At 44.3% G+C, this 24587-nt stretch overlaps 1 protein-coding gene across 2 annotated transcripts in view; it reads left to right on the top strand.

Moving 5' to 3' along the window:
* Positions 1–24587, top strand: part of LONP2 (lon peptidase 2, peroxisomal) — a 45382-nt gene that overhangs the window by 9354 nt on the left and 11441 nt on the right. For both annotated transcript variants that reach the window (XM_053400220.1, XM_053400221.1), the window contains exons 8-11: positions 3816–3957; positions 14102–14252; positions 14498–14624; positions 15353–15486. In XM_053400220.1, the coding sequence (XP_053256195.1) occupies positions 3816–3957; positions 14102–14252; positions 14498–14624; positions 15353–15486 (554 nt within the window). The remainder of the gene's footprint in view (positions 1–3815; positions 3958–14101; positions 14253–14497; positions 14625–15352; positions 15487–24587) is intronic.

Below are 24587 nucleotides of genomic sequence, written 5' to 3'. Positions count from 1 at the left end.
CCTTAAAAAAATGTTCAGCTTTAAGAGCAGCAAACAATTTTGAGTCTGCTGTTGGGGGATGGCAGGAGAAGACTTTGTCGCTTCACTGTGCACCATTGATCTCTTCACAGCAGTCTCTGGCTTGTGACCCAGTGCTCTGACAGCACCAGAATTCCTCTTTAGAACCGAGTTTGATAAGCAGCAAGACCAGCTGATACCCTTCGACCTGTTTTTGTTATGTGTGTCACTCCTGCGCAAAGCTAGCCTCTAGGAAAACCCAGCTGATTCTGCCAAAAGCGAAAGAAGAGTTGCCAGAGGCATGCCAGTGTGTTGTATTTGGGGAAGGACTTGTAGCTCAGTGTTAGAGGAGATCCAGGTTCACTCCACGGCATCTGTTTGGAACCCTGGAGAGAAGTTTACATGTTTAGGAGCTGAGCTAGGTGTATCCGTGTACTGAGCTAAGTGCACCAGTGATCTGACACCAGCATAAGCCAGATTCCTGGAAGTGTTGGGATAGTTCTCAAGCAAAGCTGGGTTGAAATCTGTACTCAGCTGTGAAGTTCACTATGTGGCCTTGGGAAAATTACTCTCAGCTTCAATTATTTCTCAGGATTATTATGGGGATAAAATGGAGGGGCTGGGAAGAAATCATGCACATTGCCCTAAATTTCTTGGAGAAAAGGTGGGATATAAACAAAATAAATAAAGTAAAAACAAAGTGTCTATTCCCTCATCCGCTAATGAAGACATGATATCTGCTTGCTTTCTCCTTGCTCTCCCTCTTTTGTGTAAAAGATAGGTTGGATCTTCACTGAGTTAGCATTTTTGATGAGGTCTATTCCTAAATCTGCACTGTGAACGACAGTATCAACAAGGAAATGAGAGCTCTTTATAGCATTGTGTTGCACAGAAGTTGTGTGTGTGTGTGTTTTTAAGTACCATCTCATGTGATATTCACATATGGGAAGAAGGGAACACCCAGAACTTGCCATGTAAGGGCAGCTCACATGCTTAGAGTTTGCCGTGCATGTGAATCTGCCTTCCATTTGGGCTCCGAGGATTCACTACTGTTTTCCATTCTGCAAACAAAGTTAGTCTCGTAATAGAGAACCCAAACTGACACTTTCCAGCTGTCCTTTGCTTTCGCTGGGCAGCTGTTCCGTCCTTGTGTGTGAAAAGTTTGCCCCATCATGTTAGAGACCAAGCTTATTTGGGAAAATAGAACTGGCGACAGCTTCAGAATTTCTGCTTCATTCTTAGCATATATCTTCCTTCTTTAAAAAGAAATACTCTGGGGGCAGATTCAGAGGCTTTGGAAGAAAGCCACACAGTCAGGCATCTCCTTATTTGGCTGGGTAAAAGTGAAATCAGCATAGGTTAATTAAGATACGGATCAAGTCCACTGTGCCAATATATTAAGACTCCTTATTTAAATTTCTGATTCAACAAATCAGCTTTGTATAAAGGTAGAAGATACATTTTTATCCCACCCTGCCTCTAAGGAGACCTCTTACAAAATTGTTATTTCCCCTTCCTAAATGGTTATCATCGTAACAATCCTGCGAAGTAATTTACACCGAGAGACAGAGAGCCTATGTGTCTGGCCCAAGGTAACCCATGGTTTAGCAAGGACTTTAACCCAGATCTCCCTGGTCAAGGTCCAACCCTGTGTCCACTGCATCCTGCTGACTTTCCAGGAACACAGTTCTATTGATGTTAAGCACTTTGAACTCCCATTGATTTTTGATTTTTTGTGGAACTGACTTAAGGGAGCAAATTCCTTTGAACTTGTGTGTGCTAAAGTTGTTCTGTGAATGACTGCCAATGGGCCCACTGTTCATCTGTCTTCCGCCCACCCCCTGTACACCCCCTTTAGGCCTACCCAACCTTCTCACTTTTCATGGTGCAGATATTTCCAAGGCATTTGTTATTTTTAAAAGCTGCAATAGGCAGCAGCAATACGTGAATAGTGATCAGGATCCTTCCCACTGGGTGGTTGATGGTAGACTTGTCCTGTGATGGGGAGGGGAGCTGTCCAGCTGGAGCAGATTCTCAGGCTGGCTTCGTTTGTCTCACCCCCCCAACCCTTTTTACTTGTAGTTCACCGTGATGTCCAAATCAAGCAAGCTACAGAGAGTTTCTCTACAAACCAGAAACTGAAAACAGTAATTTGAAGTGGGTTTTCAGATTTGGTTTGGTGGTAAATAATAGCTGTATCCATACTTTTCCCAGTTTGGATGCCCTGGCAAATGGTGTTTACCACTAACCAGGAAACGGAGCAGGGAATTGGTATGGAAACAAATGGAGAGAATGAACCCCCAGCACATTCCTACAAACCAAACCCTGGTTTAGTCATAACATCTGATTCAGGCCAATGTAGTGCTTTAATATGGCTAGAGTAGTACCAGTCCTCAAGATTAGGATAATTACAGGCATAGAGAGAGAGAGAGCTGATGCCATCCATTTATGGAGATCTCTTGCAAATAAGAGTGTCATTACAGGCTACTGAGTCTAATTCTGATTACTATTCTTTTCCAGATCAAAGAATTCCCACCTCCATGCAGAAGCAGAAACTAAATGATTTTGCTTTGAGCTTAGAAACTTGCTCACAGTTTGTTCCTTTAAATTGTCTAAATGTATTAAATACTTTTATTTATTTTGGAGAGACAGTGGAAATATTAGAGTTTGGATGCAGTGTGGGTGAACAGTTTATTTTTTCCTTGGGAATAGTACCAACATAAAGATTCCAAGCAAAGGTTTTTGGTGTGTGTGTGTGGTTGTAAACAGCCAGGCCAGTGCAGAAAGAAACCTATTTCCTTATTGCTTGACATTTTCCAGGACTCACCATGGCAAGGGAGGTGGTGGGAGGAGGGAGGAGGCAGAGCACTGAGAATCCAGGGCCCGAGGGAAGGGTGAGTGAAGAAGTCATGGGGATCATGCCTCTGCCCCCTTGGTTTCAACGCTGGAGGCTGAAGCTTCTCTCCAGCTACTTGATATTCAGGCGAAATGTTTTGCTGATTAAGGGCCTTTCCCTAACCATGCTCCACGAATGCCATTTAAAAACTTTTGATTCATAGATGCCTTGAGCAGTATCTGGGCAGTAGGAGGAGGAGAATCATCAAAGGCACCGCGGTATCATGTAAAACTCCTTGGGGGTTGTGTGACACTGGCTAATTTAGCAGCGATGAATTTGAAATAGAAGGACTAGGTGCAGAGCTTGCCGTGTGCCTGCTCACCTGGGGCTAGTAGCAGGGGCGTCCCTCCTTTCAACTCTGCCCCTCCCTTGTTTTGGATTTCTACACCCCCTGTTGGCTCCTCCCTGCAGGCACAGCTTCCACTTTTTCTGTTGGCGCACATCCAAACCAGGAAATATGGTTCATGGCTTCTAAGAGATCCCAAATGGGAAACCATAGTTTGAAGTTGGCTTCCAGGTTTCATTGGAAGCCATTAAACACCCTTCTCAAGCCAGACATAACAGGGCAGCTCACTGTGACTTCCTGCCATTTGTTTCCCTATTTGTTCAAAAGGTGTAGGGAGCCATATGCATGTGTGTGTCTGAAGCTTCTTTGTATTTTGGCTTTGGTTGATTTTAAACATCAGAACACAGCCAATATCTAAATCAGCCTTCTGCAACCTAGAGCCCTCCAGACGGACTGCAGCTCCCATCAACTCCAACCAGTATGGCTAATGGTTGGGGACGAAGGAGAGCAACAGGTCGCAGAAGGCTGATGATTAGCTGATTGGGGTTTTTTGGGTGACTTTGGAAAGAGAACATAAAACAATTTGCTTCCAATTTGCTGTTCCGTATTTCAACCTCATCCCTTGCTCCCCACAAGGCGCACCTACGTTGGCAGCATGCCTGGGAGGATCATCAATGGCTTGAAGACTGTTGGGGTTAACAATCCAGTGTTCCTGCTCGATGAGGTTGACAAGCTTGGAAAGAGCCTGCAGGGGGATCCTGCGGCTGCTTTGCTTGAGGTAAGAAGTGAAACGAGCTCCTTCTCTGTTGCATGTAGCTCACCTTTTTCTTCAGATCAGCTGTCTAATTCTGAGCTTGACAAATGGAGATATCATTTTTCCTGATCACAGTGTAGGGCTTTTGGAGATGGAAATAACACTGGACAAAAAAATAAGAAAGCCAATTCCATTTGTGTATGTGGAGCCATCAGTTGCTTAATAACTGTGGTATTTGATGATTAAGAGCATAAGAAGAGCCCTCCTGGATCAGACCAAAGTCTGTCTAGCTCAGCATCTTGTTTTCCCCTCAGTTACCAACTACAGTGGTACCTCGGGTTAAGTACTTAATTCGTTCGGGAGGTCTGTTCTTAACCTGAAACTATTCTTAACCTGAAGCACCACTTTAGCTAATGGGGCCTTCTGCTGCTGCCGCGCCGCCGGAGCACAATTTCTGTTCTCATCCTGAAGTAAAGTTCTTAACCTGAGGTAGTATTTCTGGGTTAGTGGAGTCTGTAACCTGAAGCGTATGGAACCTGAAGCATATGGAACCCGAGGTACCACTGTAGATGCATTAGCTGGGAGTGAACAAGAACCATCTCATGTTGTTTTGTCCCCAGGTTCTGGTAGTCATAAAACTGTTGTATTAACAACTGGGGATTTGTATGCTTCTGCATCAAAAACTAAAGCAGTGACTTGCTTTTTGACAGCATATTAATCTGAATGTTTGATATGGGCTTCAGATCCAGGGTAAACGGAAACTCCGGTTAGCCCCATTGCTGTTAACATCAGGAGTCAATGGCTTAACTACCATTAAGGGGGTGGGGGTGGAGATTTGCTCCAGGTAAAGGGGGGTGCTGTAGGGACAGGGGCATATAGTCAGGTCACATCTTAATGTGCATAAACTTACTGAGACCTCTGGGTATGGGGTGGTATATAAATTCAATTTTTTAAAAAATAATAATACACAATTTCAACTGTATGCCCTTGGCTGCATCTCCATTCCAGGATGTATTCCAGCCATTTTGATCTGCCATGCTTTCTCTCTCTGCCCTTCTCCATCCTGCTCCCTTGCAGGTGGAGGAGTGAGGAGAGGCAGTGGGTACACCAGGAAAGGGTGTCCCAGTGGAGCTTGCCAGACAGTAACCAGCCATGAAAAGGTCATTTTGGCAATACACAATTTTCACATAGGCATGCTACCCTTGGAACATAACCCCATCATATGAGGCGACTCGACTGTGTTCTTGAGGCTGGTTTCCAGTCCTTTAACCAAGTTTAACATGAAGCCAGTGTTGCATCCATATGTTGGGCCCTGTGTGTTTGAAGAGCTATTGAAAGTAAAGTGGCTGCTTTGTTTCGGTGTGTGTGTGTGTGTGTGTGTGTGTGTTATGATGATATCAGAGATACTTTCAGGCATGTTGAGATTGGTAGCTATTTTGGAGCACTGAGATAAGAAAACAACAACACAAGGGAGAGTCCTTGGGCAGCTGCTGGATCCTTCATCTGATTGCCGTGGGACTAGCTGACATTCTTACAAAAAGGCATTTTTATTTATAACATGCAACAACAGGAAGGAAGTCAGGCAGAACGATCCGGCTCCATTTGCAGAATGGCAAATGCTTTGCCGAAGCAGAGGCTGTGCAAAGGAATTTGTCTTCATATAGTATGGAGGATCCCCAAGCGCTGTGACTGCATTGTACTAGTACTGTGGCAAAGCTCTTGTTTTTTAGTGTGACTGAACACAAGAGAAGGCCGGCTTTGTGTAACCTGGGGTTGCTACCTAGCTATGGATGATTGCAGTTAGTTTGATTGTGAATGAAACGATTTTATGACTACAATCTCAAGGCATCCCTGAGTTTCTTTTATCCTTAAAGCTTCCCAGGGCAGATTAACACGGGCTGCGCCTGGCGTTGGGGAAACTTGTGACCCTCCAGATCTTGCTGGACTGCAACTCCCATCAACGATCTTACTGGTGCTGATGGGAAATGGAGTCCACCATCAGCTCAAAGTTCCCTGCCTCAGGCTGGGCCGTTCCTTAAGTTGTGCTGAAATATTTCTCACTGAGGAACAAATTCGTATTCTAGGGCTGAAGAAATGTTTCGTTTTGTAGACACCAGCATTGAACAAGATCCCCCAGATATGTTGGCACCAGCATTGCCTGGGGCTCCTTTTTTTCAACCCTCTGTGATAAAACTGAAAGGACTTATGGTCCTTCCCAAATATTCCCTGCCCTATACACTGGAGGGAGAAAGACCCAGTTTGTCCATTGCTGGGTAATGTTGGTAGTTCAGATGGTGGGACTGAGGTGCAGTGTTGCCTGCGCAAAGCAGAACATCTTCCTATTTCCAGTTACTGTCCATCAACAAGAGAACATTTGTTCTATATTTGGATGACCCCACTGAAGGTCGGAGTAGACAGAAAAGGTTCCAAGTGTGTCTCGATGGAAAACCTTGGTAGGCAGATACGAAGCAAAAAGCAAGTGGGCAGGCCACTAAATGTTCTTGGGGTTTTTATGTATGTTGTGGAAATGAAGGAGCTTAATTAAAATAGTAATAATAATTTATTTAAAAACTTTGGAAACCACTCTTCCATAAAAGTGCAAAGTTCAGTATACAAAGAAATTTAAAGTTACAAAAACATTATAACACAAACCAATGGTACAGTGAAATCAAAACCATTCAACCAGCTAAAGATAAGGTGAAGGTACCCCTGCCCGTACGGGCCAGTCTTGACAGACTCTAGGGTTGTGCGCTCATCTCACTCTAGAGGCCGGGAGCCAGCGCTGTCCGCAGACACTTCCGGGTCACGTGGGAAAGATAAGGTAATACAAAATGCCTAAGCAAATATAAACATTTAACCTGGTGCTGAAAAGAATACAGGGTCAATGCTGGGCATATCTTCCTCTGGAAAGCATTCCGCAATCAGGCGATCCCCAGAGAAAATATCTTTTTCCTTTGCACATAATGTACTTCCCCTAACAATGTAATACAGAAGAGGTTTTTAATACATAAAAACTCTCCCTTTCACCCTTACTATGTATGCTCTTAAGGGACGCGGGTGGTGCTGTGGGTTAAACCACAGAGCCTAGAGCTTGCCGATCAGAAGGTCGGCGGTTCGAATCCCCGCGACGGGGTGAGCTCCCGTTGCTCGGTCCCTGCTCCTGCCAACCTAGCAGTTCGAAAGCACATCAAAGTGCAAGTAGATAAATAGGTACCACTCCGGCGGGAAGGTAAACGGCGTTTCCGTGCGCTGCTCTGGTTTGCCAGAAGCGGCTTAGTCATGCTGGCCACATGACCCGGAAGCTGTACGCCGGCTCCCTCGGCCAATAAAGCGAGATGAGCGCCGCAACCCCAGAGTCGGCCACGACTGGGCCTAATGGTCAGGGGTCTCATTACCATTAGCATGTATGCTCTTCTTTTTGGTGCTTTTGATCATTTTACATTTTAATCTTCACCAGATATGGTAAGTTTCGTTTATTGACCAAACTGTTGACCGAAACCCCAAGGCAACTCACAGCAATGTACAGAACCCTAGAGTTGCAGGGGTGGAAGGAACCCCAAGGTAATCTAGTCCAACCCCCTCCAATGCATCTGTTTCAGTGCAAACAAGATCTAGGCTGCCACAAACACCCTACCCTTGGCCAAATGACATAAGATAAAAAATGCCACCAAAGGCCTGACAGAATAATGTTTGATGTTCTATCACCAAAGAAGGGTCATCCAGGCATCTTGCAGCAGTTAATACCAGAGCCTGGGGCCATATTGGTGGAGGCCCTTGCGTCAGGACTGGGATGTAGAGCAGGGCTTCCATCCACCGAGGACTGAAGTGTGCAAGCTTTGGTTTCAAATGAGGACATGAAGAGGTTAAGCAATGCCAACAGATGTCTGTCGGAGCTGCCTATTGCTTTCCTACGACAGATGGGCTACCTGCTTTAAATGATGAGCCTTCCCAGTCTTACCTGTTGAAATCCAAGCACCATTTTCATAATTAATCCCCCACCCTCTCCTCCACCAGTCATCAGTGAATGTAACAAGCCTTTTCTGTTAAGCAGGCTGTAGACATTCCTTATAGCTTTATCTCTGATTTCAAAATGGGTCAGCGGCAGCACAAGAAAGAAGAAACTCCCTTAGTAGAAGCTTCCACACTATTTTAGATTCACGTGGGGTTAAAGGTTCCCCCCCCCACTCACTCTCTCACTCATATTTACCTCATTCTTCAATATATATATTTTAAGTTTCAGCAATGAAAGCTAAGTGAGATGGCTTTCTATTCTTGACAAATGTTCAAACTCTCTGTGTGTACGTGTGATATATAATTTTAATTAGCAGCACTCTTCTGGGTCCATATGTCAAGTCGCTAAAGCAAAAGGGATGTATTCATGCCATAATGGAAAGGATAAATTATCTTGACAGCAGCATGCAATTGCTTGGGCATCACAGAGGTCCTGTCATGTGTTATGTGAGAACTTTTCATGTCAAAGCCACATTGATAATTTATCAAGCGCCAAGCAAGAGCTCTAGAGTTCAAGGGAAGGGTGGTGGAAGAAAGGTGCTAGCTGAGTGTGATGTTGCCGACAGGTGTGGATCACAGAATTCTATGTAGATGGAGTGAAGGTGACTAAGGAAGGGGAGTTGTGTTGCCTTTCGATACCTAGGAAACCACAAATATCAAGGTTTATATAACAAGAACTTCATTGTACGATCCTCTGTCTGCCCTTAATTTTAGATAGCGTGCATGTTAAGGGGAATGCAAGTTGAGTAGTTAATGTGCACAACAACCAGTCGCTGTGCCCATTCACCAGCCCTCATGGAGAATATGCATATAATCCTTCCATGAAGAGGGAAACATGCACATTTCCCCATCTGTATACATAATCTCCAGCAGGCCTTGGGAAATGTGTATCTATCAATTGAATTCTGTACATTTTCCAGCTATGGAATAGCCTCGAGGAATGTGCATATCTCAGCTGAATTTTGTACATTCTCTGGGTAACATGCAAATATTCTCCAGTCAGTATGCATAGTCTCCACAAAACATGTTTCCCCACTCTGCATTTCTTGTTCAGAAATTGTGCAGCATACACCCCCTGGGCTGCTTCTGGCCCACTGCTTAATCTTACATGGCCAACAACCTACCCTGTCATTGATCAGCCAAGCAGCAGGAAGGGGCAGGAAGGGAGGCCTCCAGATAAATATTAACTTTGTTTTGCTCTTCCGTACTGTTATTAATCTTCAGAAAATTGCCAGCCTGTGCCAGAAATGGCAGTGGGTGGGATCAGAGGTACTTCACACTCTTTCTTCCCCAGCCCTCTTCCCTGCTGAGTAACTCTTCCTCAACATCACATTGTCCTTTCTGCACTGGTCTTTCATCAGTTATAGGAGAGTGCTGTAGAACTGCCTTCCATTCAAATGCACTATCATATAGTAAAACTAGACTATGCAAGTATCTCACTAACTGAATTAGGTTTGCACACGCAAGCGACTTTCCTTATTTTTTAGGGCAAGAAACTAAAATCAGTTTTCCTTTGAAGCCTTATCTTAATATACAGCCCAGTGTATACGGCATGGACCAACTCAAGGGTTGTCCAACCCGCTCCGAGGCATACAGAAATTAGTGAGTCTTTGTTTTGGTGAAATGGAGGGTGCTCGACTTCAGACATGCTGGAACTCTGCTTCAGCCACACCCACAAATTAAATCCCCCTCCCTCATTACATTAATTACAGGATTTTCTTTTCTATGCACTGCATGTTCACTTTGAGTGCCAGCCCTACTCCTTCAAGTTAGAATGTTGTTTTGGAATGTAATGGATACTGCAGGCTGCTTTCTGGAAAGCTGTGCTGCTTTTTAGGAAACGGATCTCATTTTAAAGATGACTGGTGCCATGCACCTCCATAAAGACAGTTTGTTTGTTTCCTTCATTCAGCATCATTCTGCTGTTTCCTCTGTACTACATTAGTTGGGCTTTTGCCTTCTGCTTTAACTGATGCTTCTGGCAGCAACTCTGGAAAGCAAAAGAAAGCTTGGAAATGATTAAGAAGTTCCTTTTTGCAAACACTGTGAAGAGCAGCAGTGCCTTATGAATAGATTTAACGTTTTATTTCAAGTTTTTGTCATCCACCTGCCCTTAGGTGGGCATAAGCAGTTGCAGAAGCATGTACGGTAGTGTTTTATCTTGGTGCCCCAAAGCCTGGGATTCTTAGGGCAGTTCTGCACAATACCTGACATGAGGTGGTAAAATGACGCGGTAGTATTCTGAGTGGTATCCACTCTGATTACAGGTATATTTTGTGTGTGTGTGGATTGCTCATAATTTTGGATGCCCCTTTACAGAGAAAAACTCCTTATAGTCAACTTGCATCATAAGAGAACATAAGAAGAGCTATGCTGGATCTGGCCCAAGGCCTATCTAGTCCAGCCTTCTGTTCCCATAGTGGCCAGCCAGAAGTCTCTGGTAAACTCATAAGCAAAACATGAGCACAGTGTCACACTCTCTCCCATGTTTCCCAGCAATTGGTATTTAGATCCATGGCACCTCTTAATACTGAATACAGTCCTCATGGTTAGTAGTAATTAACCAGAGAGAGAATTATGCAGAGAATCTTTGGCCCTCCTGGTGTGCTTGCTGGAGTTGATGGAAGTTGTAGCCTAGCGTCATCTGAAGGGCCAAAGTTTCCCCACACCTATGCTAAAGCTTCTTCTCTGGTGTGTGAGTTTACCAAGTGCAGGTAATGTTTAATGTGGGAGAGCCTTTGAAAATGTAAACTTGTTGAGGTGTGTACCGAGTGCCCATTCAACACGCCAGTGGAGTGGGCCAATGGAACAGAAAAAAGCACCAGACAGTTTGGGTAGGGTCGGTTCCATTACTGACAGTATAATGCACTTCCACAGCTTAGCAGTTACGTACTGGTGTAGTATACAGTCTTTACAGCAGTCTTTCCAGTCTGCTTACAGTTTTCCAACACAGACTAGGCTCTGGCCAAAGGCAAAGGCCAAGAGCAAGCTTGCTTCAAACACAAGTATATTTATACTTTAGATTATGCTGAGTCACTCTCACATGCTTGCTGACTCACTCTCACATGCATAACTGGTTTAGGCTTGCCATATTTCGAAAGGTGGAAATCCGGACACAAAAGTTGTTGAGCAAAATCTCAAAAAAAGAGGAATTTTTTGAGCTGTTTTAGCGGAAAGCTGCCAAAATCTACACTACCAACATGGGTTGCCATATGTCCGGATTTACCCGGACATTTAAGCAATTCCCACCCAGGCAGTTTCCCACGGCCGAATCCCAGCTGTGTCTGGGAAATTCTGGGTGCATGGCAACCCTAAACTAGTTGCAGGTGCAGGACAAACACACCCCAAATTAACCAGCAAACCTAACTTTTACTTGTCCTTTTTCTCTGCATAAATAAGCCCTTATACATTAACAAAACTCTGCTCTCATCAGGAATGGTACAGAATTCCACTATCCCATTCTTCTAAAAAAAATTTAAAAATGTACTTAAATTGTATATCGGTGTTTTTAAACAAAAGGATCTACTTTTTTTAAAAAAATTCCCTATCCTTGCCCTCTCACCAGCATATGCTCATTTACCTACCCAGCCTGAAGCTTATCCCTCCCTGCAGAAAGGATACGAGAGAGGGAAAAGAGAGAGAAGGAAAGGTGGAGGGGAGAAAATAAGAGAGAAAAACCTTGACTAACACGCATGTTGAAAACAGAGCCCAAATCACTGGGTTGCAGCAACGTTGAGACTGATCCAAACATTATAGTGCAAAGACTTCCAGAAAAGCAGACTCACATAACTTGCAATTTCTCAGATGCTGCATTTCTTTAAGGTGCCTCAACACTTTTTCATGTTTGGGCTGCCGCAGACAACCACAACTACCCCTCTGGAAGTGGCGCTTCTCTTCAAAGCAATCTGCTAATTATTTGCAAGGTGCAGCATATCTTCCACGCAGGAGTCTTAGACTCCCAACATCGCCTGTGATGTGAAGGTCAGCTCTGAGAATGTGCCTAGAATTAAACGGGCAAGTCCTTGTGCCATCGGCCACCTAATGGCCCCACACTCCTAAATAATTCACCAAGTGACCGCTTGAAACAAGTGTCATATTGTGAGCGCTTGTAAGCTCCAGTGTTCACCTTGAAACGCAGCAGGAACCAGAGTGGAGTGCCCATTTTAATTTATCCTTAATTAACATCCCGTTACTCAAGTGACAGTGGCAATTTTGCTTGGCGGCTGTTTGACAGAGAAATAAGCAAAGGGAGGTGCTTGGAGTGTCAGTGTTTGTATCAGTGACACTGGCTCATCCTTTAATGGATGGTAAATTACCCTGCTGTGTCCTTCTTGATAGCCTCAACAGAGATCCATGCTTGCAAGCACTCAACCAGAATAAGAGCTAGTGACTTAACTGCGTCCCTCCTAGCTGTGTACAGTCAAAGTAGCTTCTCGGATCCGATGCGCTCTAATTTCCCTTTTCACCCTAAATTTTCACATGTACCCATTTAAAAGTAATTTTAAAAAACAGCAATTGATTATTGACACTTGGATTTTGGAGCATTGCTCACCCTTTACTCCGCTCATTTGGCTTCTGCCCATTCCACTTCCTTCAGTTGAGCACACTCAGAAAATAGGGCAGGGTTAGACTTTATATGGGCAGCTCTACTGTCCAATCACAAGTGCAATTTAGTTTCACTCCTACCTTCTCACTGGCTGTTGATTCTCCTGCTCTCAACCAGGAGAGGATGATAATTATAATAATAATAATGGGAGGTAACCAGCTCAGAGTAGACCCACTGAAATTAATGGCCTATGTCCATTCATCTGAATGGGTTTACTCGGAGTGGAGCTAACATTGGCTACAACCCAGGGAATAATAGAATCAGAGATTAAGATAATACTTTGCACTTATATGGCATATTGCAATTGTTCAAAGCACCATGCATGTCTATTCTTTTAAATGGAGATGCTAGACATCAAACTGGAAGACCTTCTGTAGGAAAAGCATGCGTTCCATTACTAATCTACCACTGATCTATTGTCTCTCCCTGAGCCTCTCTTCTGCCTTGAGAGCTCTGGGAATTGAAGTTCGGGTGGTGGCACTTAGGGAGCTCTAGCAGAGAATTCTTCCCATCCTTATAAAACTGAAATTCTGATGAATGTGTCATGAGGGAATAACAGCAGTGAAAGAAATGGAGAACCTGTATACATTTGGTGCGCCTTCCTCTGTTCTGTGGAATAGCATTCCTGTCAAGATACAACAGGCACCGTCTGTCTACACTTTCTGAAAACAATTGGAAGGACATTTTTGTTCTGACAGGCTCTCCCAGCTGAAGAAATGGGTCTTTGCCATGAGCATCTATTTTGTGTTGTTTCAGTTTTGTTTTAACTGTATTGGCTGTTCTTTGTGTTTTAAATGGGGGTTTTTTTGTTGCTGTTTTTATTGTATATCACCTTCAGACTGTTGTGTAGATGGCTGTTAATAAATAATATTAATAAAATAAAAGCGGGAAGTGTACTTATACCTTCATTTTCTCCTTCTCCTCTTCCCACACCCTGGTCTCTTTTGGAGAGAAATAAAAAAGAGGAAGCTTGTGGTACCACTAGTGTGACCCTCTTGTGGGTCCACTCCTTGATGGCCAAAGATGTTTTTTTAAGTGTAGCTATGAGACGCGGGTGGCACTGTGGGTTAAACCACAGAGCCTAGGACTTGCCGATCAGAAGGTCGGCGGTTCAAATCCCCGTGACGGGGTGAGCTCCCATTGCTCGGTCCCAGCTCCTGCCAACCTAGCAGTTCGAAATCACGAAGTGCAAGTAGATAAATAGGTACCTCTCCAGTGGGAAGGTAAACGGCGTTTCCGTGCACTGCTCTGGTTCGCCAGAAGCGGCTTAGTCATGCTGGCCACATGATCCGGAAGCTGTCTGCGGACAAACGCTGGCTCCCTCGGCCAATAAAGCGAGATGAGCGCTGCAACCCCAGAATCGGTCACGACTGGACCTAATGGTCAGGGGTCCTTTACCTATTTTTTTTTTAAAGAAAATTCCCGCCAACTGTCTTCTAAAATATAACTAAATATAACTGTTAGAGAATGTAACTGCATATGTAGCTGTAACTACGGTCATACTTTCTGAGAGGAATTAAATTTGCAAATCTTTTTCATTTGCTTTTTAAGGTCTTGGATCCTGAGCAAAACCACAGCTTCACAGACCATTACTTAAACGTAGCCTTTGACTTGTCCCAAGTACTTTTCATCGCCACAGCCAACACGACTGCCACCATCCCACCTGCTTTGCTGGATAGAATGGAGATCATCCAAGTTCCAGGTGATGTAGAACTGACCAGTGTGTGGGTGCTGTTAAGGCAGGATGTATCAATGATTCCTGCTGCTTGTTGGTGCTGCCTGCCATACTTGTATATCATAGATGGCCACTGCTGGTATCTTCTCCCATCTCGCTCTCTTTTCAGCTGAGGCTAAAACTTCAGTTCCTTTAAAAATCTGGCTTTGTATGTGACTTCTGATCTGAGTTCAATATCCTAGTTTTTCTAAAGGATGTGTCTTGTTTCAAAGGATACACGCAAGAAGAGAAGATAGAAATCGCACATCGCCACTTGATTCCAAAGCAGCTTGAGCAACATGGACTGACCCCTCAGCAGATTCAGATTCCTCAAGATGCAACCCTGGCAATCATCACCCGGTAATTTTAAAAAGGTATTTACAGCCGTACCTTGGAAGCCGAACAGAATCTGTTCCAGAAGTCCGTTCCACTTCCAAAACGTTCGGAAACCAAACTGCGGCTTCTGATTGGCTGCAGGAAGCTCCTGCAGCCAGTCAGAAGCCGCAGAAGCCTCGTCAGACATTCGGGTTCCAAAGAACGTTCACAAACCGGAACACTCACTTCTGGGTTTGCGGCGTTCAGGAGCCAAAACGTCCGAGTACCAAGGCGTTCGGGTTCTAAGGTACGACTGTATGTGTTTATTTTTCTGTTTGGTACATTTAGTTGCTCTGCTATGTTCTTGCAGCTGCCTAGGAAAATTGATAAGTTTAGGTTTGCATTGAAAATGTTGTTCCATGGCACCTGGATTCATTCCTGCCAGGATGGGGACTGTGTGGCCCGCCAGATGTTGTTGGACTCCAACTCCCATCATCCCTAGCCATTGTGCAAGCTGGCTGGGGCTGATGGGAGTTGGAGTCCAACAACACAAGGAGAGCCACAGATTCCTAATCCCTTCATTAGGACGCAATAATGTCCAACGAAGCCTTTCCCCCATACCTTTTTGCACATTAAAACCATTCATAGAAATATGTTCCCCAAACTAAGAGATAACTTTCCTTGTTGTGGAACAGGGCCCTTAGACAGATCCAGGATTGTGTCAATTTAGACGGGCACTGAAAAGGACAATCTTGGCTGCTTCTTTGTACTAGATACACCCGGGAGGCAGGAGTCCGCTCTTTGGATCGCAAATTTGGAGCCATTTGCCGAGCAGTTGCCGTGAAAGTGGCAGAAGGCCAGCACAAGGAGGCAAAGCCAGATCGCTCTGAAGTGACAGAAGGAGGAGGTTTGTGTGCCTTTTATATCCTTCTGCCAGTCGCAAGCCTTTGCCAGCTCTCTGGCTTGGAAGGTTGCCCAAGGAAGGGGGCCGTCAACATTTCCGAGTTTGTGGATTTGCATATGTTTTGTCCTCGACTGAAATAAATATGCAGTGTTTTTCATTTCGATCGCTCATGATGAGCGATAGAATTATTTGCAGTGCATCTCTGGGGAGAAAGGAAAACTCAAGCCAAGTTTGTGGCTGAGAAATGGGCGCACAGTGAGGACTGACTGCTCAGACCACGTTTTGAACTGTGAAGCCATTAATGATTTGGGGCTAGCATCCTTGAGAAGCTGTTCCTGTCCTGTATCCTGTTATGTTCCCCCGTAGCAAGTGCTATCCAAAAAGGCAGGGAGAAAAAGAGGAGTTTCCAGAGAGCTGTCCGCAGTTATTGAGCACCTGGATACACTATAGAGCCTGAGCAGTCACCCTTTGCTGCTTGGGTGATGTTGGGAGTTTGGAGATAACATGGGAAGGAACAGTTAAGGATGCAGATAAACCAGCATCGCCAGGCCCCTCCAGTGTGATGAATAAGGTTCCAGCAATAACAGAAGCATCAGCAATGCTGTGATGCGGTAATATGAAAAAGAGGCCCTGAGTCCTCTTGCCAGAGCAATGTGGCCAGATAGTTTCCTGTAACAGTAGCACCAAAAGGATTTCTGCATAGAGCAGGGATGGGGAACCTTATTCAGCCCAAGGGCCAGATTTGTTTCTGGTCAACCTTTCAGGGGCCACATGCCAGTGGTGGGTGGGTGCAGAGGCAAAATGGGTGGAGCAACGAATGTGAGTTTTACCTTGTTATAGTGGGATAGTTTCCTACACACAGTCACACACCCCTCTCTGTCTTCTATGTAGACAAGCAAGAGGCATGATCAGAACTGAAGGATGTGTTCCAGCCAGGCCAAAACACTTGAGGGTGCGAAGCAGGGCAGTGAAGGGGGTGGCTTGGGAGAGTCCTGAGGGCTAGGTAAGAGGCCTGGCAGGCTCCAACTGAGCCCCAGACCTGAAGTTCCTCATCCCTGACATAGAGTAATGAAAGCAACAAGAAGTGATCAGCGACAGTAGATATTTACCTTTGACTCCAGTGGATATTTACTTGTGGATTATGATGCTGCCATTCAGAAATCCTTTAAAAGCTTGCATGAAATCACCCACGTGCTGTTGTCAAGGAGGAGGCCATTAGTACTACAATTGGGCATACCTGCTATAAACCGCCTACGCAACAAGCATAATCAGGGACTGCAGTCTTGCTGATGAGTCAGATGCTTCTGTGTTGGTTGGCAGACTTAAATATGATCATTTAGCATTCGCTTCTTGTCTGGGTGATAGCAAAAAGACATTATGGAGAACTCTTCACCATTCTACCTACCACATAGCAATTTAAAGGCATGTTTTTCGAGGCTTCTGTGCAGTGTAGAATAGCCTTACGCCCTTGAACTTTTACCTCATTTCCAAGTTTCTTTAACTGCTTGTGGTGGGGGCTTCATTGGCAGCTGAGTTGTTGATACAGTGATTGCCAGCTAAGGGCTTTATTCCAATTTCTTTTTTTCTGATCTGAGAACAGGGGAGACCCAGATGTCTGTACAAGCATTTCATACTCTTCCCCCCCCCCCAAAAAGCAGCCCTTTGTTTACTGTTTTGTTATTAATAATCAGAAATAAATTTGAACAGCTAATACACCTTTTTAAAAGATAATGTACCACTGATATCTTACATGGCATGTGCACTCAGATGCCGACACCCTGCCCTATTGTAATTTAAGAAAGGGTGTAGCTGACATCCAGGGGCTGCCTGTATGTGCCTGGAGACAAGATATGTAAAACAAGAAGTATTTTGGCAATGATAGTCACCCTCAAATATCTGAAGGGGTGTCACATGGAGGATGGAGCAAGCTTGTTTTCTGCTGCTCCAGAGGGTAGGACCCGAAACAGTGTTTTCAAATTTCAAGGAAGGAGATTTTGACTAAACTTTAGAAATAACTTTCTGACAGTAAGAGCTGTGGAGCGGACTCCCTCGGAAGGTGCTGGACTCTCCTTCACTGGAGGTTTTTAAATCAAGGTTGAATGGCCACCTGTCAGAGTACTTTAGCTGTGATTCCTACATTGCAGGGGGTTGGACTAAATGACCCTGTGGGTCCCTTCCAGCTCTTCAATTCTATGAATACCTCTGCCAGGAGTCAAAGAACAATGCAACTAATTCCAGAAGGTCCCAAACCATTTGGACTTCTATCTGTCACCATCACATGGCAAACCTCTGTTTAGAATCAAGGGGTGTTTCAAAAAAACCAGTTCATAGTAGGAGCTGGTAGGGAAAAAATAGAAAATTCCCCATGTGGGAACAAGCCCATGGATGTGCTTAATATATATGTGTGTGTATATTTGTTTTGAATACAGGCCTTACGTCCATAGCAGCAGGATGACCTATGTAAGGCATACAGTAAAAACCTTTTGGTATTTGGCAGCCCATGTTGCTATTCTGGGCTGCTTGAAGAGAGCGATGCTGGTTTTCAAAATTTTGTCCTGTACACTGGAGCTCCTGTATCAGGAGTTTGCTACACACACTGTTCTCTTCTCTTTAGTGTTCCCAAAATTGAAGTGAAGCGCAGGCTCATCTGGAGTTCTCTGTGTGCATTGGAGCCTCAGAGAACATTAAGTCACAGCTCATGACAATGCTTGGTTTTTCCCAGGTACCAAAGTGCCTGCTAGAGCAGACTGGGAATCTGATAGCTGGGCCTTGTAGTCCAGAACTGCAAATACAGACCTAGCTCTGGTAAGCGGCATTCACCATCACATTTCTCCCCTTGCAGCCTGGACTCTGGAAGGGATCATGGCTCAATGGCAGAGCACGTTTTGCATGCCAAAAGTCCCAAGTTCAATCTACAGGCATGGCCAAACTTGGCCCTCCAGATGTTTTGGGACTACAATTCCCATCATCCCTGACCACTGGTCCTGTTAGCTAGGGATGATGGGAGTTGTAGTCCCAAAACATCTGGAGAGCAAAGTTTGGCCATGCCTGGAGATCTGGCAGCAAGTAGTGGAACAGGCCTCCCACCTCAGATTCCCTAACAGTCAGAATAACAGGCTAGGTAAATGCACAAATAGGCTCAACTGATACACCTATACTACCTGTGCAGAACGCTTATTGTCAAACCTTTTTAGTGCATCCTTGCTCAAGTCAAAAGTTGTTTGTGTGGTTTTTTTTGGCTCCGTCATCTCTGCTAAAAAGGCCATTTTTTTCCTTTGAAATGTCATGTTTGCTGAGGCTGATAGGAGTTGTAGTCCAAACAATTTGGTTGGTATTAAGTTGCAGAAAGCTGTCATTGGAGGATCCCCGTGTATGTGTCCTCTTTAGCACTCCCAAGAGAGAGGCAGGAAAACCTCAAATATGTTTAATCTTTGCAGTCATCTCAGATTTCATAAAATGCCCACATGCTTTCCAATAATGCAAGGCAAGGGCTGCATCTTGTCTAAAGAAATCCTAGTCAATAAAAAGTATGTGTTAATCAAATATTAAATTAAATCTACATATAACAAAAAAAAAAAGTTTTGATGGTGGGGAAGCATGCTTGCTTTGATGTGTAAGTCACAGATGGGTGTCATCTTAGAAAAAGGCATCTTCTCCTAGGTGAGAATGAGAGAGTGACTCTTCTATGATGAAGCATGCATATTAAAGCACATTAACCATTTTTAAAACCGTTGCTTTTTAAGTATGTTGCTTGTTTGGGGATTCTTTAGTCCATTTAAAAATAATGTAAATGGAGTAATTGATTGGTTTTATTGGTGATAGAGTTTTGTTCTGTTTCTAACTGCTTTCAGAAGATTTTACTGAATGCCATTATTTGTACTTTTTTGGTTTTATGTAGCCTATGTACTGATTTTTGTTATAGTGGGTTTTTTTAATATAAGTAATTAATCTACCCAGTTAATTAGTTTAAAATGTGGAGCCCCGGAGAAGATAAAGAAACTAAGATATTTCATAAAGAAAAAAACCTCACATGTAGTGCTGGTAATCAGTTTAAGAGCCCTGAAGTCTTTGTGACTTGAGGAAAGATAACATTTTAGTTACCTAGTTTTACTAGGGAGAGGGCCAAAGCTCAGTGGTAGAGTATCTTTTTTGTTTGCAGAAGGTGCCCCAGGTTCAGTTCCCAGCATCTCCAGGTAGGGCTTGGAGAGACTCCCTGACTGCAGCTCCAGAGAGCCACTCCCAGACAGTGTAGACAACAGCACTGAGCAACGTGGATCAATGGTCGGAAGCATTATGAGGCAGGCGGCTTCCTGTGTTTCTAGCAGAGCAGTTTGGAAGCTCTTCCCTTCACATGATACAGTGACTTGTTTACTATTAAACGCAGAACAAAAGGGAGGCTGTCTTCAGCATTCCAGCTAATCCAGCGAAGGAGTTATTTACAGTGTTAAAATTAGAGCTGGCAATCGTTGCCAGCTAGGAAAGTCATAGCAAGCTGAGTGCTTCCAAATGGTGTAAAACTCCAGTTTGTAAAGGGTTGTCTTCTTTCTTTCTTTTTTTTTTTTTTGGCTGTTTGGAGAGAACCCAGAAATCCTAATCTGTGAACAGTTGTCTTTGTGTGGCCTGAAATTGACAGCAGGCAAAACAATGCAAAATAAAAGAGAGCCTGACAAACGGGGAAAGGGCTTGATGTTTGGCTGCTCTGGCATTAGAATGACACTGCTTTAGCCCCAGAAGGAGGTGGGTTGTTTTGTAAAAAAAAAAGAGAGAGAGAGGAGGAGGGCAAATGCTTTGCAGCACACAAGCCCTGCAATTGTAAGGAGCTGTAATGAATCAGGCCGTCTTGGAAAACCTTGCTCAGGCCTGCCCAGCTTCAAAACACCTAGCCCAATGCAAGCCACCCGCCATGTATTGTGACTTGTTGGGTCCTTGGCGACATTTCAGTTTCTTCAGTCTTCGTTGACCTAGCAGCCAAAAGCCAGGAGATTTATCAAGCCCACCCACCCAACAGTATGTACTAGGTAGTTGGTAGGAAGCCTTCAGCTCAGGCCCCCAGTTGCAGGGGCCAAACCTTGCAGTTTCTGTAAGAGACTCTCAGAATATCATCATACAGTATTCAAGCTCAAATAGAGGTTGCCTGACTTCTCATACAGTGCCTGTCCTTCTCCTAAAAGGAAATGATAGAGAGGTCAGGAAACTGGACAAATGGCACACTTTAAATTGTGTAGCGCAGAATTCAGAGCATCACCCAGAGACAGCTGTAGGCAGAATTCCTGCATTGCGCAGGGGTTCCTTTCAAACTCTATAATTCTATGATTCTAATTGGACAGTGTTCTCGAAGCTACCAGCATGAGTTTGACCAAACTGCGGGTGGAAGACAGGAGTGCCTGGCATGCTCTGGTCCGTGGGGTCACAAAGAATCAGACACGACTAAACGACTAAACAACAACAACAACGTTTTCTTTCTTTTCTTTTGAAAATATCATATTTTTTTTACTATTTAAGCTACATTATCGAAATGTAAGGTGTGGAATTTATCATCATTACTTTCATTTAACCCTGATAAATCCAAGGATGAAGTGGGTTCAGCTACCCTAAAATCAGATGGTGTGAAGCAGGCCCTGGGGTGGGGTAGCTAATCTGTAGTCTTCCAACTCCCGCCAGCTCCAGCCACCATGGCCAGTGGTTAGGGGTGATGGGGGAGGGGGCTGTAGTCCAGCAATATCTGGAGGACCCACCCCTGACCCAGATGAATGAGAGTCTTAGGATTTCCAAGCCAGCCAAATGCCAGATCCCTCATATCACAAACTACCCTTAGCATTGCATGACTAAAACAAAAAGTTAACGAAATGAGATTCCCTGTTTGGTGTGCCAGAGAAATATAACAAAGTAGTTACTATATAGATCTGAATTATTTGTTGCAATCGTGTTTTTGACCCGACTAATTTGAAAGGAAATCTGAAAAGCATGAATTCCAGGCAAAAATCCTCTAGCGAGTTAGGCACCATTCTTAATAACCCACACTGCCTCATACTTAGGATTTTAAAGTCAGTCTCGGGTCTGTTTTGGCTAAAATGTGGAATTTTATGAGAAGGGTATAAAATCCCGGGATCTCAATTTTTTTATTATTAAATTCATTTGTTTGCATAGCAAGCATGTGGCTTTAAAACACCTGGGCTTTTAACAAAAAGTAGCCAGTCTCTCTTATTTGCCTTGGGGCTTTCTCCCCCCTTCCCCTTCTAAAGAGCACAGGGTTCAACTTCAGCCAATCTTGCTGCAGAAACATTAACGAAAATCTGATGAGAGCAAATCCCAAGGTGATACGGCTGCAGGCAGCTGTGAGCTTTGAATAAAGCTGCACTGTGGTTAACACACTTAAAGGAATGTCAGCAAAAATGTAGCACTTGGATGGGGCCCCCAGTCTCTGGCACCTTCTCTTTTCTCTCCAAGCCCCCCACCCCTCCCCCCGCCATCGCTTATAAAGCAGGGGAAGGGAACCTGTGGCCCTCCAGATGTTGTTGAACTCAAAGACCCATCAGCCCTACCAGCATGGGCAGCAATCAGAGATGATGGGAGTCTGACAGTATCTGGAGGGCAAAAGAATCCTCTGCCCTGTTGCAAAAGTTGAAGTCTACTGGCACAATCTGCCCAGAAAATTATCTGGTGCTGGGCCCACTAAAATGGCAAGGAGCTGGGTAAGAGTAGAGCTTGTGTTCCAAACACTCTGTGTAAGGGAGTAATATCAACAGCAGGGGCAGGCAACCTGGTGCCTTCCAGATGTTCATGGAATGCAACTCCTGGAATGCTGAATGGGACTGGAGGAAGGGAACCCAGTCGACTCCCCCAAACTATACATAAGTTTGCTCCCGAAGCCTGTGCTTGCATGTTTGGCAGTCAGTCCCACAGAGTTCAGTGGGGCTTCCTCCAAGAAGCTGGGTCACAGTATTTTGCCCCTCTTTCCTAGCAACACAGACTGTGGAAGTACCATCTCTAAGTGCAGGTCCCCACAGCTAACTGGGACCCTCAGAGACAAGAGACTCTGAGCCCAAATCTCCTGAGAAGATTCTCTAGGTTCCCTTCAGACCAAAAGCCCCACACAGTTTAAGATGGGGAACCTGAGACCCTCCAGTTGTCTTGGGACTCCAGCTCCCATCAGGCCCCCCCCCCCAGCATGGCCAATGGTCAGAGGTGATGGGAGTTCAAGTCCAGCAACATGTGGAAGGGGCCACAGGTTCCCCATCCCTCTGAAAGATGTCCCATCCAAGCCTTCCTCATGGACAGATCCATTCAGGACCAAATTTAGTTCAATGGACAATTTAGGATAGTCTCCTCCTGCCCTCACTGGACTCGTGTGAAATCTTAACATCATACTTTTTAATCTAGTTGTTAACTTTCTAATTTAAAATAAGCCAACCTGTTTTGTAGGCAATATTTTTTTTTATTACTATTCTTCAGCCTGCTTGGTTCTGTAGCCTCTTGTGAGGTTTGTATGTTTATGTAACATATGCCAATCTGATTATTTGATGCTTCAGTCCGGCCTGTGTTCTATTTGTAATCAGAATGAGCTAAGAGAGCTTATTATTTGAAGCAGAAACCACAACGCTAGCTGTAATTGCACAACTTGGTATGCAAAGTTGCAAATTTTGTGTTGCATCAGATTTGGGGCAGTAGGGGAGGGGGTCAGAGAGTGGAATAAATTTCTGCCGAAAGACAGGACACTGTTGTTTGTCACTGCAACGTATTATGAAACAGGCCTTCCTAATTGGGTTATCTGAGTATAAAGCAAAAAAAGAAAGAAAGAAACGTGGTTTTCTCAATAGGACAGATGCCCCTCACAAATTCAGGAGAGAATCATTTACAAGTCTCCCATGTTGCCAACTGCGGCCTGCAAAGTGAGCAGCTTGAAATAAAACTGGACTAAGTCCCAGTTAAAATATGAATAGTTTCCTGTATGCTTTTAGTTTCTTATTTATTTATTTTTATTTCATAAAATTTATACACTGCTTGATTGTAAAAAAAAAGAAAACCCTCAAAGCAGTTTACAAAGAGAGTTAAAGAATGAGAATATCAGTAGAAACAACTCTTGGTGTAAAACCAGCAATAAACTAAAAACAGATTAAGACTTACGTCAACATTCTACATGTCTGGGTAGGCTTGCCTAACAAAAATTATTTTAGTGGGCGCCAAAAAGAATACAGTGAAATGCTTGCGTGATGTCAATAGACCAGGAGTAGTGCTGCCACACTAAAAGATTGATTTCTTATAAAAGCGGAATGTGTATTATGTAACACCTGCAACAGTGCTAATTCCTCCTATCTTAATGGTTGAGTAGGCATGTATGGGTTTTCCAAATAAACTAGCTTCTTAAGTCTTCCGGCAAAATGCTGGAGAGTATTCCTATGTTGTTATGTATGCGTTGGTGTCTTTCGTTGTGCACTTTTCCTTCCCATGCCTTCCACCATTGTACTGATGAGGGACACTGCGGGACACAGTAGTAACATACATTCTGTCATTCTAAGGATCCCTGTGCAAAGTTTGCCTCCTGCTGCCAGTACCCCTTGCTGTAGACTCTACTCACTCTGTGTGCTATGCTGCAGTGGTGGAGGACCTGTGGCTCTCAAGATGTGGTCAGATTCATGCTCCATTGGTCATGACCATTGGGCATGCTGGAGATGACTAATGGGAGTTGGAATCCAACAACATTTAGAAGGCCACAGGTTTCCTACTTTGGCTCTATTGGTCTAAGAACACAGGACACTTTGTTCTACGGATCCTTAGTGCATCTAGCTCATTATTGTCTAGGCAGGGAGAAGCGAATGTGGGGTCCTGCAGATGTTGTTAGACTAGAACTCCCATGCTGGTTGGGGCTGATGAGCATTGGAGTACAACAGCGCACATTGTCTATCCTGGTCTACACGTACTGGCAGCAGCTCTTCATCTACCCAACTCTACCTGGAGATGTCAGGGCTGAATCTGGGGCCTTTTGCAAGCATAGTCATGTGCCCAACCACTTAGCTGCTTCTTTCTCCCATAGGGTCTTCCTCATGGACTTATATTCTCTCCTTTGTTGATTTAAAAACAAAGAACGTGTTTGTTCTTTTGGTTAA

The sequence above is a fragment of the Podarcis raffonei genome, chromosome 8 (assembly GCF_027172205.1).
Source record: "Podarcis raffonei isolate rPodRaf1 chromosome 8, rPodRaf1.pri, whole genome shotgun sequence".
Taxonomy (NCBI): domain Eukaryota; kingdom Metazoa; phylum Chordata; class Lepidosauria; order Squamata; family Lacertidae; genus Podarcis; species Podarcis raffonei.
This window is presented reverse-complemented; position numbering and strand designations above follow the sequence as displayed.